This window comes from Alternaria atra (assembly GCF_907166805.1).
Source record: "Alternaria atra isolate CS162 genome assembly, contig: 23, whole genome shotgun sequence".
NCBI classification, from domain to species: domain Eukaryota; kingdom Fungi; phylum Ascomycota; class Dothideomycetes; order Pleosporales; family Pleosporaceae; genus Alternaria; species Alternaria atra.
In genome coordinates this window covers 1703062-1717216 of record NW_025091321.1, presented here as the reverse complement: position 1 = coordinate 1717216, position 14155 = coordinate 1703062, and the positions used below count along the sequence as shown (strand labels likewise).

At 52.4% G+C, this 14155-nt stretch overlaps 7 protein-coding genes across 7 annotated transcripts; 2 read left to right on the top strand and 5 right to left on the bottom strand.

Moving 5' to 3' along the window:
• Positions 1-6: 6 nt before the first annotated feature.
• ALTATR162_LOCUS4159 (uncharacterized protein) lies at positions 7-2049 on the bottom strand (the record flags this gene model as incomplete). Its single annotated transcript, XM_043311769.1, has 1 exon — positions 7-2049. The coding sequence occupies one exon, from the start codon at positions 2047-2049 to the stop codon at positions 7-9; it is 2043 nt and encodes a 680-aa protein (XP_043167704.1).
• A 1057-nt stretch (positions 2050-3106) lies between these two features.
• Positions 3107-3565, bottom strand: ALTATR162_LOCUS4158 (uncharacterized protein; the record flags this gene model as incomplete). The annotated part of the gene is made up of 1 exon (XM_043311768.1): positions 3107-3565. The coding sequence occupies one exon, from the start codon at positions 3563-3565 to the stop codon at positions 3107-3109; it is 459 nt and encodes a 152-aa protein (XP_043167703.1).
• Positions 3566-4423: 858 nt separating this feature from the next.
• Positions 4424-5333, bottom strand: ALTATR162_LOCUS4157 (uncharacterized protein; the record flags this gene model as incomplete). The annotated part of the gene is made up of 3 exons (XM_043311767.1): positions 4424-4490; positions 4541-4938; positions 4989-5333. 3 exons carry the CDS (start codon positions 5331-5333, stop codon positions 4424-4426), a joined length of 810 nt encoding a protein of 269 aa, XP_043167702.1.
• A 569-nt stretch (positions 5334-5902) lies between these two features.
• ALTATR162_LOCUS4156 (uncharacterized protein) lies at positions 5903-8465 on the bottom strand (the record flags this gene model as incomplete). Its single annotated transcript, XM_043311766.1, has 3 exons — positions 5903-6009; positions 6062-7507; positions 8291-8465. The coding sequence occupies 3 exons, from the start codon at positions 8463-8465 to the stop codon at positions 5903-5905; spliced, it is 1728 nt and encodes a 575-aa protein (XP_043167701.1).
• Positions 8466-9267: 802 nt separating this feature from the next.
• Positions 9268-9558, bottom strand: ALTATR162_LOCUS4155 (uncharacterized protein; the record flags this gene model as incomplete). Its single annotated transcript, XM_043311765.1, has 1 exon — positions 9268-9558. The coding sequence occupies one exon, from the start codon at positions 9556-9558 to the stop codon at positions 9268-9270; it is 291 nt and encodes a 96-aa protein (XP_043167700.1).
• A 362-nt stretch (positions 9559-9920) lies between these two features.
• ALTATR162_LOCUS4154 (uncharacterized protein) lies at positions 9921-10450 on the top strand (the record flags this gene model as incomplete). Its single annotated transcript, XM_043311764.1, has 3 exons — positions 9921-9956; positions 10011-10134; positions 10194-10450. 3 exons carry the CDS (start codon positions 9921-9923, stop codon positions 10448-10450), a joined length of 417 nt encoding a protein of 138 aa, XP_043167699.1.
• Positions 10451-12618: 2168 nt separating this feature from the next.
• ALTATR162_LOCUS4153 (uncharacterized protein) lies at positions 12619-13722 on the top strand (the record flags this gene model as incomplete). The annotated part of the gene is made up of 1 exon (XM_043311763.1): positions 12619-13722. One exon carries the CDS (start codon positions 12619-12621, stop codon positions 13720-13722), a length of 1104 nt encoding a protein of 367 aa, XP_043167698.1.
• Between the last annotated feature and the right edge of the window lie 433 nt (positions 13723-14155).

Here is a 14155-nt window from a genome sequence, read left to right as displayed (position 1 = left end):
GAAAGTCTACTGCAGGCGGACACCAGCAGTACCCTTCTTCTTCGCCTGGTCATCGAAAGCATTTCCCAATCCACCACCTCCACTTCTACTAGCCTCAAGCGAACTCTCGGCCATCCTCTTCTTCTCAGCAGCAATCTTGTCAAGTTGCTTCTTCGTCTTCGTGTTTCCACTTCCTTTACCGTGAAACTGGTGACTGAGCTGCTTGAACGCTTCTTTCTGGTTCATCGAGCGGCCGTGCTCATCGACATATTTGAGCTCAATGTTGGGTGTGTACTCCTTGTTAAAGAGCTCAGCGAGGCGGCGGCTCTCGACCATGTCGGCGCTGGTGTTGTTCTTGCGGGCCCATTCTTCACGTTCACGTGGAGTCATGTTGTTCCAGCGGGCAGAGCCTCGTTCGCGTTCACGAGCGATCTTACGCTGGCGTTCTGCATCGGCTTCGGCCTTGAGCTTGTCGGCAAGGAACTTCTGGCGGTCGCGGTACATGGCGTTCTTCTCCCCAGCATCGGTCTGTGTGACTAAGCCTCGTTGCTTGAGCAGGGCAAGAGTGGCACCAAGACCTTGGTCGACAGTCTTCTCAGCCTCAAGACCCGTCTCAGTAATCTCTGTGGACCGAGCGCGAGAAACGCTGCGGTTGCGAGCCTCCTCTGCTTCGGCTGCTTCGGCGTAGGACTGTTCCATGTCAACATCGCCATCTTCGTCGGCAACTGGGATATCGCCCATTGACTTGGTGCCTTCAGAGATGTGGCTGGACTTTCTGCGTTTCCGCCGGGCCTCCTCTTCGTCTGCATCGCCAGCAGCACCCAGATTTTGTACAAATTCGGTAGTTTCGTCGATGACAAGGGCACCTTCACCGTCTTCAGTAGACTCCATAACGTCTGGTTGAGGTGTAGATGCTTCTTCGCGCAGTTGCCGTGCGAGGTCTTCCGGTCGCATCTTCTTGCGCTTCTTGAGGGCCTTTTGACGCTGTGCTGCGAGATTCGCTTGGAGGTCATCGTCATCCACGAAAGACTCGTCGAAAACTTTCTTCTTCTTTTGCTGTGGTGCAGAGACTTCACCACCGTCAAGATCCATGTCGTCGCCAGCAGCAGGTTCTTCCATGGCCATGACAGCCATTTCGTCTTCATCTTCGACGCGTTCTCGCTTAGACTTCTTGCTCTTCTTCTTCTTAGGCTTTTTCATCTTGACTTCCGAAATGTCCATGTAGTCATTGGTGGGCGCATCCTCTTTGAGTATGTCTAGGCTGATAGCAACCTTCTTTGGCTTCGCTGCACCTGTAACCTCGGCTTGTACATCTTCAACAGTTCGGCCCTTGCCGTCTAATGTGAACGCCTTGCCCTTTTTGCCCTCGATCTCCTCATCGTATTGTGCAAGTATCGACTTTTGGCCTGATTCGTCCATATCGTTGGGGTCGTATGCGCGCTTCCGCTTTTTCGAATCGAGTCGCTCTTGCAATCGCTCCTTTTCCCTCAAAGAAACCGCCTCCAGCTCGTCTTCTTCTTCCGCATCGACTGCAGTATCTTTGAGAACAAGGATCTGATCCTCGTCGTCGAACTGATCGACCTCGTGTCCGACTTTGACACCCGCAAGGTCTTTATCGGTGTACTGCATGGCCTCGAGTGCCTGGCGCTCGCGCTCTTCAAGCTCCTTGCGCATCTGTTCTTCCTTGGCGATCTTCTTCTGGCGCTTCTTGCTGCTCTTTAGCCAGGCCAGGTCATCGTCAACATCAGCTTCATCTGCAAGCCCCTTGCCCTCAAGCTTCGCAAAGCGCGCCGCCTTTTCGCGCTCCTTCTTGATCGCAGCAGCGCGCTCTTCGCGTCTTATCTTAGCCAGTCTCTCTTCTTCCAATTTCTTCCAGTTGTCTGAAGCGGCGGCCTCGCGTGTCTCGATGGTGCTCGCTGGCTCTTCGTCCGAGTCGTCGCCATTTTGCGCAGCCTTGAAATCGAGGCCTGAGGATGCTGCGGGCGCTGCAGGAGTACTTCCGCCAGGGAGAGCAGAAAGGCCCATAGACAGACGAATCTTGTTCGCCTCGTCGATGGATAGGTCCGCCATGGTTGATGTGATTGTAGTGTCGATGTCGCAACGGGATGAGGATTATGATTCTCGGCGGAAAGCTATGGTGGCGACCTAGTCCCTGGGCTTCAATGCACCGTCAAACAGTGTTAGGAAGCAGTCGTCGCGAAGAGTGAAAGCACGCCTAGTCTATCCCCAAAAGGTGATGTTCAGTGTTCGGTGCCTACTCGTGTGCACGACCTGCGGGCAACATCGCACCTCCGCCCATCTTTCTGCCAAGGCCCTAGTAGACTAGTGCACCGGGGATTTGCCGAGGGACATAAAAAAAGTTCGTCGCCCTCACCCATCGTCCTCACCACAACGACCTGTGTCAGCGTCTCCCGTCCACGTCCTTCGGGGTGTGTGATGGTTGAGACTCTGACAGTTCGTCCACCATGGAACTCTCTTTTCTTTTGTAGAGCGTTTCGGACGACAGGTGGCGGAGAACAACTTTGGCAGCTTCCGGCAGCCTGAGCTCACCCTTCACGGGGTTTGAGCTCGGTGTATGGTTGTCTGTCAGGCAGACTGATTCCGTTTCCCTTTTGCTAGGCCGTCGGCCACTGATGCTTGGGACTAACCCAGTCGGCTACATGCTTTTTCTTGCAAATGATGGCTTCTGCGATTGCGCGACTTCATTGCGCTGATCGATGCATGATTTGTGATGCTTCAGCACTTCACGTACGAGGCGCGCAGAACTTTGGAAACGCGACGCACGCGTTCACGCGTTTTGAAGAAATCGCATCATTCGCGAAGTCATGTGCATGCACCTAGTCTGCACCTGGGTAGAAGAGCGCGAGTTCTAGAAACAGATGCGGGATTGACTGCCTTTCTGATTGAGACGCTACTGCCTCGAACGCATCGGTGAGCACTGAGACATCATGACCCCTAGGCATATGGTCGCACATTGTCGTCCTATGCATCTCGTACAATATACATATCATACATAATCTCGGCCTCGAAGCCGCTGGATCGTAGTCCAAACGCAGGTGGGAGACTATGTAGCCTTCCCACATGTTTTTTATATGCAAACCTCAGAACTTGTCCCTAACCCAGGTACTTAGTTTGTAGCCGGTACCTCTCCCCTCGCCAACTTAAGCAGCTCTGCCTCTCTCCGCTCCTTCAATAACCTCTCCCTAACCTGCACTCTGTCCGCCTCAGCCCGCTCCTTGAACTCGGCAATCTCCTTCATCTCAGCCAACTCTTGCTCAGTCGGCTTGATCTCCTGCGCGCCTATCTTCTCTACCAGTGCCTCCAAGATCTCGCTGTCTGATTGATCTCTTATGTCAATTGTGTATGTGGGTTTCGAGGTATCAGGTACGAGGGTATTGCGCGGGTTCGGTGTGCCAGACGGTGGTGAAGAGTCTGACTGTTGGGCTGTGGGGGAGTTTGTGGAGCCAGCCGTGGGTTGGGTTTTGGTTGCCGTGTAGATATGGAGGAGCGAGGGACCGTCGGGATCGTTATGTCGCGCTATTTCCATCGGGATAGATGGGTTGCGGTACTTCATCCGGGGCAGCATATTGCGCCAGAATTTCCTGTTCGTAAGGTGAGCACACCCTATCGTCGAGTACTAATGCCAGCCCGCCGACGTAGTCTCCGACATAAGGCATCGTGTTTCTTCCTTGCTTCGGAACCAGCATAGAAGAGAAATGCAAGCGTACCTTGCCCCTCTATGTCCTCCGTAGATCTTGGTGTTGAACTCCATACTGATCTTCGATACCTCTTTTGGCAGTATAAGTGCGCCTGGTCCACATCGTATCCATAATAACTGTTGCCGGTATTATCAGCGCCATGTCGCCTTCGCAAGACTTGAGCATATCCGGTGGGATTACATGCTTCAGCCATGTTTTCGGAGGTGCTTGCAAAGGTTGTCTTTACGTACCTTCTGTAGTAATTGTTAGTTCTGCCCGAAAAGCAGACAATGCATTCGGAAATCAACCACTTGCCTCATGTAGTACGCGCATGCGCTTCAGTATGTGCACCATGATTGCGGTGATGTGATGTGGAATTGGGGTTGCGGAGTTCAAGAGATTCTTAGCGCATGGCCTGGTAGCGCGGTCGCATCTTGGCAGCTGCCGGCGGAACATGTCTTTCGACCCTTCACTCTGAAAATGGTCAAGATAGAAGATGATATGACTAAACGCATTGCATTGATTGAACGCCTTCCCAGGTATCTGAGCTACATTATTCTTCCTCTACACACGTTCACATCCCCGTTCCCACTTGCCGGACATGTCCACACTCCCGTCCACAACAAATCCAATTACAGGATTGTATATGTCGTACCACCCTACTGGGAATACTATAGGTTCGCCTACGAAGCTTGTCGTTTCCTTATCAGGCTGCACTAACCAACCGGAAGCCGGAGTGCACTGATTTATCGAGCAGGTTGTGCGTTCGCAGCGCGCGCCTCTGCAGGAGTTGGGCCCGACATGCGCTTGCTCCTGTAAAGTAGTCAGCATAAGATTCTGATCTGCACTGTGATTCAACTTACATGAACGACCTGCTGAGGAAGGAGATGATGATCATAGGCATCCATGAAGGCATCTTAGAAAATCCCCAGGTAACGTATCCGTAAGGAACAGCAAGGTTGTACTGCTGAAGCACACCGTTGAAGGGGTGGAAGGGACCCTCGTACGGGGTGACCTGCTCAATACCATTGTCGACGATGAGCTTCTTGAAGGTCTCGGTGGTGGTGCTTGTGCGGTTCAAGGGCATGTAGCGAACGGTGGGGACTGGCGCGGACTGGTCGGCCATAGGCTTGGGAACCTGGAAGTAGTAGAGCGATGGTGCGCCGACGGACCATGAGTTGCAGAGAACAGGCTCGGTTTCGCAGTCAAGGTACGCGAACTTGGGCGCGTTGGTCTTTGCGGCCATGACGGGAAGAGAAGCCTGAGTCCATATTAGTGTCTGTCGTCTACATGTTCAGCTACTGTACATACGTTCCATGCCTTGGTTGCGTTTGCACACAGCCCAAAGCAAGTGGTGTTGCCGCCAGTAGAGAAGATAAGCCAGTCCTGGGTTGTAGGAGGGCTAGCAGTGGGATCAACAGTCAGGACCTCCTTCCAGTTCTCCAGAGTAAGGGGATACTGGATTACTGCAGCGGCATTCGATGCTGCCTTGCTCGTTGCTGTGTCGACGGGCGCCGATGGCATGGAGGGGATGGATGCGGAGACGGCAGCAGTCGCCTTGTTGAAGAATCCCTTCACCTTGTCAAGGAGAGGAACCTGCTCCTCGGCGACAGCAAGCGCCGGGAGAGCGAGAAGAATGCCCGATGAGATGCGCATTTTGGTTGTGTGTGAGAGAAGGTGTGGTGTTGAACTGCGAAAGTTGCGGGCGGTACGCTTGCGCTCTTCTGCCGGATGATGCCACAGGGTCCAATTGGGGCGACGTTGAAGTAATGTGGGGGGGGGATGCAGCTCAACGTCAGAGGCAACCACTAACAATCGTGAAAGAGTGGTAGAAATGTACACTGAACTCTCGGCGAAGAATGCAAGGAAGTTCCCAAGTCGAGATAGCTAATAATACGAGGAATAGGGATGAAGACTAACAACCGGGTGTCCTTTGCACGAGCTTGGCGGTCCAGAGCTCTGCCGCGAAATTGGGAAGCCTGGGCCAACCGTTCGTAAACAGCATTCACTCTCACGGGCCGGATGCACACGCGTTCAGCTCTCCGCCAACCGGAACGCGTCACAACGTAGACACGCGCGCGACTAGGTGTACTTGCACAGATGCACCAAACGTGTCTAACACGAGAAGTGGTAGAAGAACTCATGTTAACTGTTCCCAGATGATGTTTCGCTATTCGATTTCAGCATTCAGTCTCATCTCATTTCAGCTTCATAATTAACACTTCCTATCCAGCCCACCGAACACTCCAACCCGGTTGCGCAATATGTGCCGCCAAAGTAAAGATTAGATCCTCGCCACTCTCTGATTTGGAAAACTGCTGAGGGGGAGTCTCTGCTAATGCGTTAGTACAATTTTGCCTAGACCTAAGGATACATCAACGTACTCTCGCCCTGCAATTTCCAAGACACATTGGCAATCATCGACGTCCTATAGCTCGCTGTTAGTGAGCTATCGCCAGAACCCCTTCGAGGCTGTGTTACAGGAGTGCCAGTACCTGAACCCGATGCCCTCGCCTGAAGTGCTTTTGCCAACTGATCTTGGAATGCCTTGTTAGATTCTGGTTGTACATCGTCTTCTTCGTTTACAGAAATGACGGTGCTCCATGCACTGTTTCCGCGAAATGGCGATTGGTTATTTGCTCCCCTGGCCTGAGCTCGCTCATGTTCTTCCACATCATGACTGTGTGCCGTCTCCTCGTACACTACCCTGCCGGCTCTCGGGCTATTACTGTTGTCTCTCTTGTCTGAATCTGCTACTTTGCACAATTTGAGCCCGCCCTGGATATCAACAAGCAAACCGGCCATCCCAGTATTGTTTGGCAGCCTCGCTGCAGATAGCGGAGGGGCTGGAGGAGGTCTGGGCGGAGGCGATGCTGGTCCTGGCAGAGGAGGAGGGGGGATAGGAAGTGCCGATTGCTGGAGAGCCGGCATCGGAATAATTCGCAAGAATGCGGGCGTGAATCGAGGCGGAGGTGATGCAGCTCGTGACGCATGCGACATGATTGGTGATGACGAGCCTGAAGGACCTTCTGATTCGACTAGAGAAGGAGGCGTATCTGGGTATGTGGGTATGATGGGAGAAGGAGGTATGTTCGTGTATGGCGCTTCATCGTATCCTCTATGTTCTGCCTTCTCGATATCTTCATAACTTCCTGGCATTGGTGAACGTGGAGCTTGTTCGTAGTAGCTCGCTGCTACTCCAACTTCAGACCGATCGTCCGCACCTCGAGCACTGGGCTCTCGCGATAGTGAAGCCTCACGCTCGTAAATTTCCCCACCATGGATGGGTGAAGGCGGTTGGAGAGGCGTATGCTGCCAGTTAGGCGGTTCTGGAGCAGATGGATGTGGATGGTTCGGAGGAGTAGAATGCAATAACTCGCGAGCAACAGGAGGCGGCTGACGACGAGGAGTTCCGATAGATGTAGGAGGCTGCAAACGTATCCCTAGAAACGGTGAGCTCCCGTCCTTCCTCTGGTCAGTATCTTCTCTTCGTCTTCCTTTATTCGGCTTGCTCCTTCGATGCTCCTCTTCTTCACGACGATGATGCTCCCATGCCTTAGTCTCAGCAACACTCGGTTTCCACTCGTCGCCACTCGTCTTTCCAGGATATCGCTCAGCCCATCTGACTCTTTCTGGCTCACTTTTTCGGATCTTCTCCCTCTCTTTCGTTCGACTACTCTTTTGTTTGCCACTGCTAACATTTGCGTCTGTTTTCTTCTTCCGCATTTCATCTAGTGCTTTCTCAAACATACCCTTAGTTCGGAGACCGGCTTCATGCTCGGCTTTGATGTGTTTGTAGGTATTCATGAAATGATCTCCAAAGCCAAGAGCTATGCCAGCTTTGCTTTGGTATTTAGGCAGGCTTCCGAATGGCGTGCCGTCCGGTCCTTTCTGCTGCCGTGTTGGATATGGCTGTTTGTCATGTTGACGGTCACACCGACGAGAGCTTGAGCGCTCTCTAGACTTCCGGCGATGAGATCGATGGGGTGTGTGTGAGCTCTTCCGTCCTGACCGTGGTGTATCCTTTCGCCCACGAGAACGGGATCGCGTCCTTGAACGATCTTTCGACGGTCTCCGCGCTGAGCGATGTGGTGTTGGAGCTCTTCTTCCAGACAGCGGACTTTTCTTTCTTTTTGGCGTCAAGTCTCGCCATGAAGTTTGGTAGCCACTCGCTCCACTTCCTGGACGATTTCCATCTCTAGGTAATGGTGCATTTGGCTTCCGGTGTCCATCATGCAACGTATCTGGTGGTCCTGCTCCACCTGTCATCTGATAGTCCGAATCACCATTTTGTCGGTTCTCGATAACAGGATCGCGAATACTGCTGTCCCCATTCCGGCGATGAGAACTTGAACGTCTGTCCCGGGATCTGGATCGTTCGTGGCGCTTTCCATGAGACTCATCTCGATGTCTATGTCGCGATCTCGAACGGTGTTCAGCTAGTGAACTACGTCGATGTTTCCCACGCTCTTCATCTCTCAATCTGGAACGATAACGATGATGTCGGTGCCTGCCACTCGATCCATGGCTGTGTCCATGCCCGCCATGCCTCTTATACCCGTCCTTCCTACTTTCTTCCATACCCCCTTCCTTCCTGTGTCTCCTATGCTTACCCTTCCCCTTATCCTTCTCTTCCGTCGCTTTCTTCTCCTGATAACTTCGATACAACCTCACTCCCTCAACCACAGCTTCGATAACAAGTCTTAACGTAGGCTTCTCGTGGCGCTCGGAAAGTAGGTCTTGCACTTTTCCCTGGATTTGCTTACGGTACTCGTCGTCCACTGGCATCGGGATTGTTTAAGATGCATGTGCGGAGACATGGTGATAATGTAGCAAGTTGGGGTATGAAGGGAAGGGTTGTGAAGCGGGAGTTTGTGAATATAGGAGATCATGAGGTGACGGAGTAGCAAGCGAATGGTCATGCTGAGTTTGTAGGATGGAAGAGGGTGGAAGGGGATGTTGAGCTGGCAAACGCGATAGATGTGTGAAGATGATGTGTTGGAATATGTAACGAACGAACTGCCTTCTAGCTACAGATTCAATGGTTGGGTATGGAGGACACTAGCGTCTAGCATCCAATAAGCAAAATGAAGATAGTATTAATCACCACCAGTCGACATACCATGCTCGCGTTTCATGGCTAAATTCCTACTCCTTGATGTGTACACCCTGTCCGTGACACGATGCATCACTGTTGACATTGGATAAGAAGGTCGAACCATGGGAAACATGGAGAATTAAGGTAGTAGATTGCGTTAGCATTAATTCAAAGCAAACCCAAGCAACCGTAAGGTGCTCTTGTCTTAGATGCCTGTCTTCTGATGTCGTTGTATTATCCCCGGCGAGTGCGTCGTCGCAAGCATGACCGTTGGGAATAAAGGCCGCTCGAATGTTCCAACAATCCACCTAGTATCTGCGCAGCCCGCGAAGCCTCGCATATTGGCAAAGCTTATTCGCCAAAACGCCATTCGCGTACAACCCGTGTCCATGTGCCCCTAGCCGTCTATTCCTATTCCTCTCCACCAAAATCATCCTCGTCCAGAACTCCACCGTATTGCCACCTTCATATAACGCTTCCTGTATACAAACCCTACTCTTTCTTCTTCGCTTCGCCCTTCTTCACCCGGACACCGCTGCCCCTGAAGTCATTCGCGTCTAGCGCTTCGCTCTTGCCCAGACCCAGATCTTCAGCTTCCTTCTCTAGTTGTTGTTTCTGCTTCTTGGCAGCGGCATTGAGTAGGTATGGCCGTATGAGGAGGTACGCGCCTACGATGGCGATGATGCGGACCCAGCGCTGAGCAGTCATCTCCTCGAAAGACTTGATCGAGTTGTTGACCAGGCGGTCCTTCCACTCGCCTACGTTGTCGAGTATGTAGTCCATCTTGGTATGCGATATGGGTGATTGCGATCGGGGACTCTTTGCGCGGTGCTGGGATAAGAGCGAGGTCCGTGTAGATGGTAATGCGATTATCAGCTTATGGGAGCTGATGTTGGAACGGCGTCTAACGTCTATGTCAAGGACTATGTGTGCGTAGAACAGTGTGAAAAATGCGATGCTGGTGAAGAAAGTAATTGCGCGCAACAACAATAAATCACTCAAAGCGTGGACCGTCAGGTGGCAGAACCCGGGCGGTGACCTCCTTCCCGTTCATCACCGAGGCCCCGCTATCGGCCCGCTTTGGACGCGTCGCATCACTTCTCAGGTCGACACTTACACGCGATTGACTTCAACCACTGGGCGACATGGCGTCAGATGATGCCAAGGCAGAGCGCGAAGAGGTAAGAGACTCGTGTATCAATGTGATGATGGGCATGTGCTGACGGTATCTATAGCGGCTCAAGTCAGCCCTCTGGTACTCTATCGGCCAATTCGTTGACGAGAAATCGTTGGAGAATGATCTGAACGCAACACCACAGTTCATTGGAGCCCTTACTGAGCTTGTATACACTCAAATTGGTAAGACTGACTCGCGCCTTCAAATACCATATAGCTCACAAAATGCTAATGTCATGCAGCAAACACAGCTCGCGACCTTGAAGTCTTCTCTAAGCACGCTGGTCGCAACACGATCAACCCCGACGACGTGCTGCTCCTCGGAAGACGTAATGAGCAACTTCAAGGCTTGCTAGAAAAGGAGCTCGAAAATATAAGGGCAGCTGAGGGCAGGCGGGCGGATGGTCAGCCAGCTGCTCGCGCACAGCCGGCAGCAGCCACAGCAGGGAAGAAGCGAGGCAGGCCTGCAGGGAGTGGCAAAGGCAAGGCGAAAGCTTGACTGCGCCTGAACAATAGTGACTGGACATGTCTGGACTATTATTGCACTAGGAGTTTTGGAGTTGTGGTACGATACCCTCGAGTACGGCTGGACAGGGCGCGCTCTGCACGTATGCCTCATGAATATGAATTTGACTGGACGTTTCGCGAGTCAACAAACACTTTCATGTTTACATAGTCCGAACATGACTGTGGTTGAGACTGCTTGATGCAGCCAGTAGGGCACTACGTCTAGACCCTGCATTCGAAGAAAAGCGCCGCACGCCAATCGTTGGTCAGCAAGGCCGCGCTTCACAAACCGTCAGATTCCCAAGCTACTTCTCACCACCACTGCATTCATCGAAAGGATGAAACATCCACACGTTGCTCCTCCCATAAGCTAATCAAGGCAGGTCTTTGTTCACGCATGCCACGCTGTTCGGTAATATGCATCTCCTTTATTTTGCTCATCTGCACAAAGAAAATGCTAAAACCCTCAAACTTCACGTTCACTCTTTGTAGAAACCATCAAAAGGCCAATTCTCTTTCTTACCGCCGTTAGAGATTCTTGAGATATTCGCCTCAACCATGGATGTTCAGAAGCGAACACCGTCAGGAGACATGGCCTCAGTCGGGCTGAGGAACATGCCTTCACCGGCTCCGACGTATACCTCGACCTTCGTTTCGCATGACATTCCTTTAACGCCTCAACACGCTACTCTTGCTGAGATATCAAAAAGTGGCGCATCGAACAGTCCTTACTACCATCCTACCACACATGATCTGCCATCCTCGACCCGTCATCTAAACACAAGATCACCTTCAAAGGATGCGGAGGAAGCTCGTGTGAAGCCCGATTACCAGGACACAAACCACCCCCACTTTGCACGACCAAGTTTCCCAATCACACTGCCCGCACGAAGTCACATGCCACGGAAATGTATTCTTGTGCCGTGGGTACTATTTGTCGTCTTCTTCCTTATAACAATATGGTTCACCTCCATCTTGCTTGGCGCACAATTTCTCTCCATCATCCATCCGGCATCGCCAACTTCTACGGTGCAGGAGATTCATTTTTACTTCGACGGAGAAGTCCTCCAAGGAAGCGCTTCTGTATCTACTAGAACTGTTGCCTTGCCTACGAGTACTGTTACCTCCACTACAAAATCCCCGAGCCCAACGGAACCAATATCCGAAACATTACCTGACATGAGTAAGGGCATGGACAGACTTTCTACGTCGATCGAGAGACGCACCGTGCCAGCGCCTACGGGTTTTACAACTATTACAAGAAGAGGACCCTGAGGAAGACTCTGACGCCCACCGATACTGCCCCACTTCAGGCGCCGGGACAGCGCGTCATGAAGTGCAGCCTCATCAAAGGGTAGCAGACTATAGATTTGTTTTTGCAATATCAACTGTTTGCATGGTCCGTACATACTTTCAGGTGCATGCTGTGCTATTCTCCTTCCAAATTATCATCTACTGCATCGAGGCCGCCTTGTTCAATTATTCCGGGTATCCACAAGCCTTCTAGGTACCTTTACGAGGTTCGGCAGGAACGATAGCGAATTTCTGATGTTCATAGTGACTCGCCGCAGGATCGTGTTCCCAGCGAACGGCTCTCAGAGACGTTTTGAAACATGCGGGTGCACATACGAAACGGCTTAGCTAACCCAAGTAGCCAGTTTGGAAACGCTCGCTTCCAGCTTTCTCCACCACCATGTCCACCCAATCTCGGATGGCACCTGTCGCATAAACAAGCATCGCGGACCATACCCAAGAAGAGCAAACTAGCCCTTCATTTAGATTTATCGCTGGCGTGTCGCCTCTTGGCATCGGTCAAGACGATGTTGTTCCCGTTTCCAACGACTGGGATAGCGTGAACGGCTGTCAAGGAGGATTCCAGGCGGTTCGTCCTGATCTCCGGAAACCATTAATCTTGTTCCAGGCGTGTAAGTCAAGCAAAAGATCGACGTGAGAGGAGTTTATAAGGTGCCGTCGTCCTGGCCTTCCACGCTTCATCATTCCAACGGGCCAGTCCTTTCTTTGAACACATTCGTTCCGGTTTTTACTACCACCTTCACTCTTTACCTTACATTCATTTTTCGTGATCAGGCATCACTAGTATATCCTTGCAAACCAAGTCATTGTACATACCACACCGACGAAACACTTTCAAACTTCAAGATGTTCACCAAGGCCGTTTTCGCAAGCGCTCTCCTTGCCGCCGTCTCGGCTCACCAGAACATGCACCAGCTCTGGGTCAACGATGTTACTCCTGGTTACCAGGTCGGCATCCGGATGCCACCTTCCAACAGCCCCGTTACCGACGTAACCAGCGACGACATCGTCTGCAACGTCAACGGCGCCAAGGTCCCCTCCGGTGTTGAGACCGTTGCTGCCAACGAGGGCGACACCATCAAGGTTCAGTGGGACCAGTCCGGCCACCCAGGTCCTATCACCCACATGCTTTACGGACCCGTCGACGATGCTTCCCAGGCTACCGGTATCGGTGCCGGATGGTTCAAGATTGACGAACTTGATAACGTTGACGGAAAGTGGGCGAACGAGATCATGGGAGCTAACAACATGACCCGCGAGTTTGCTCTCCCAACTGGTCTTGCCAGCGGCGAGTACCTGCTCCGCTCAGAGATGTTGGCACTTCACGGTGCCCAGACTGTTGGCGGTGCGCAGTTCTACATTGGCTGTGCTCAGCTCAAGATCACTGGTACCGGCAGCGAGGGTGCATGCGGACCTACCATTGAGCTTCCTGGTGCCTACAAGGCCGAGGACGACAACATCTACATCCCCAACGTCTACAACGGCTTCGACGTAAGCACCTACAAGGCTCCCGGTGGCCCTGTCGCTTCGTGCGGTGGTGCTGGTGGTGCTAAGCCATCCACTCCTGCTGCTGCTCCTTCCGCTGCCAACTCCACCGTCGCAGCCCCTACCTCCGCTGCCGCTGCGCCTACATCTACTCTCGCCGCCGTGTCGTCCGTCGCTGCTGTTGCCGAGACAAGCGCTCCCGCTCTCCCTACTCTTGCACCCGCCCGCCCCTCGATGAATGCTACCATCCCCAGCGCTTCTCCCGTTGCCCCTACCACTTTCGCCACTCTTGTCCGCCCTTCATCTGGTATCGCAGCTCCCACTGGTGCCGTTCCCTCCGGAACTGCTGGTGCTGCTAAGCTTTATCACAGCTGCGGAGGTATTGGATGGACCGGTCCTACTACCTGTGAGGGCACTGCCAAGTGTGTCAAGCAGAACGACTTCTACTCTCAGTGCCTCAACTAGAGGAGTAATCTCTAGATAGGGTGACTGGGGAATAATGGCGATGGAGACGTGTTGGAAACTATGATTGGGAATACTTTTTTGATGTTCATGTATATACCTCGACTTTGCAATTCTAGTTCATATTACTTTTGTTCAAACGATGTCCTCCCCTGCATCAAAAGTACACTTGCTGCACCTGCTTTTCCCGCCCGTTTGTGCTGACGCGAAACAAAGATGACGCAGCTGACACTCAGCCGCTGCATAGAAGGAAGGAGCGTCTCTGGCTGCTGGCTGAATAGGAGGGAACAAAGAAGTTGTGTAAACCTTGCTTGTCCTGCATATTGATGGTAGGCCTAGCGGCTCCTGACTGCCGCCTTTGGACTTATTCCCCGTCCTTTTTGCAGCCTTGGACGATCGCCTCGAAAACCGAGAGTAGTGCCGAAGGCTGATGGCG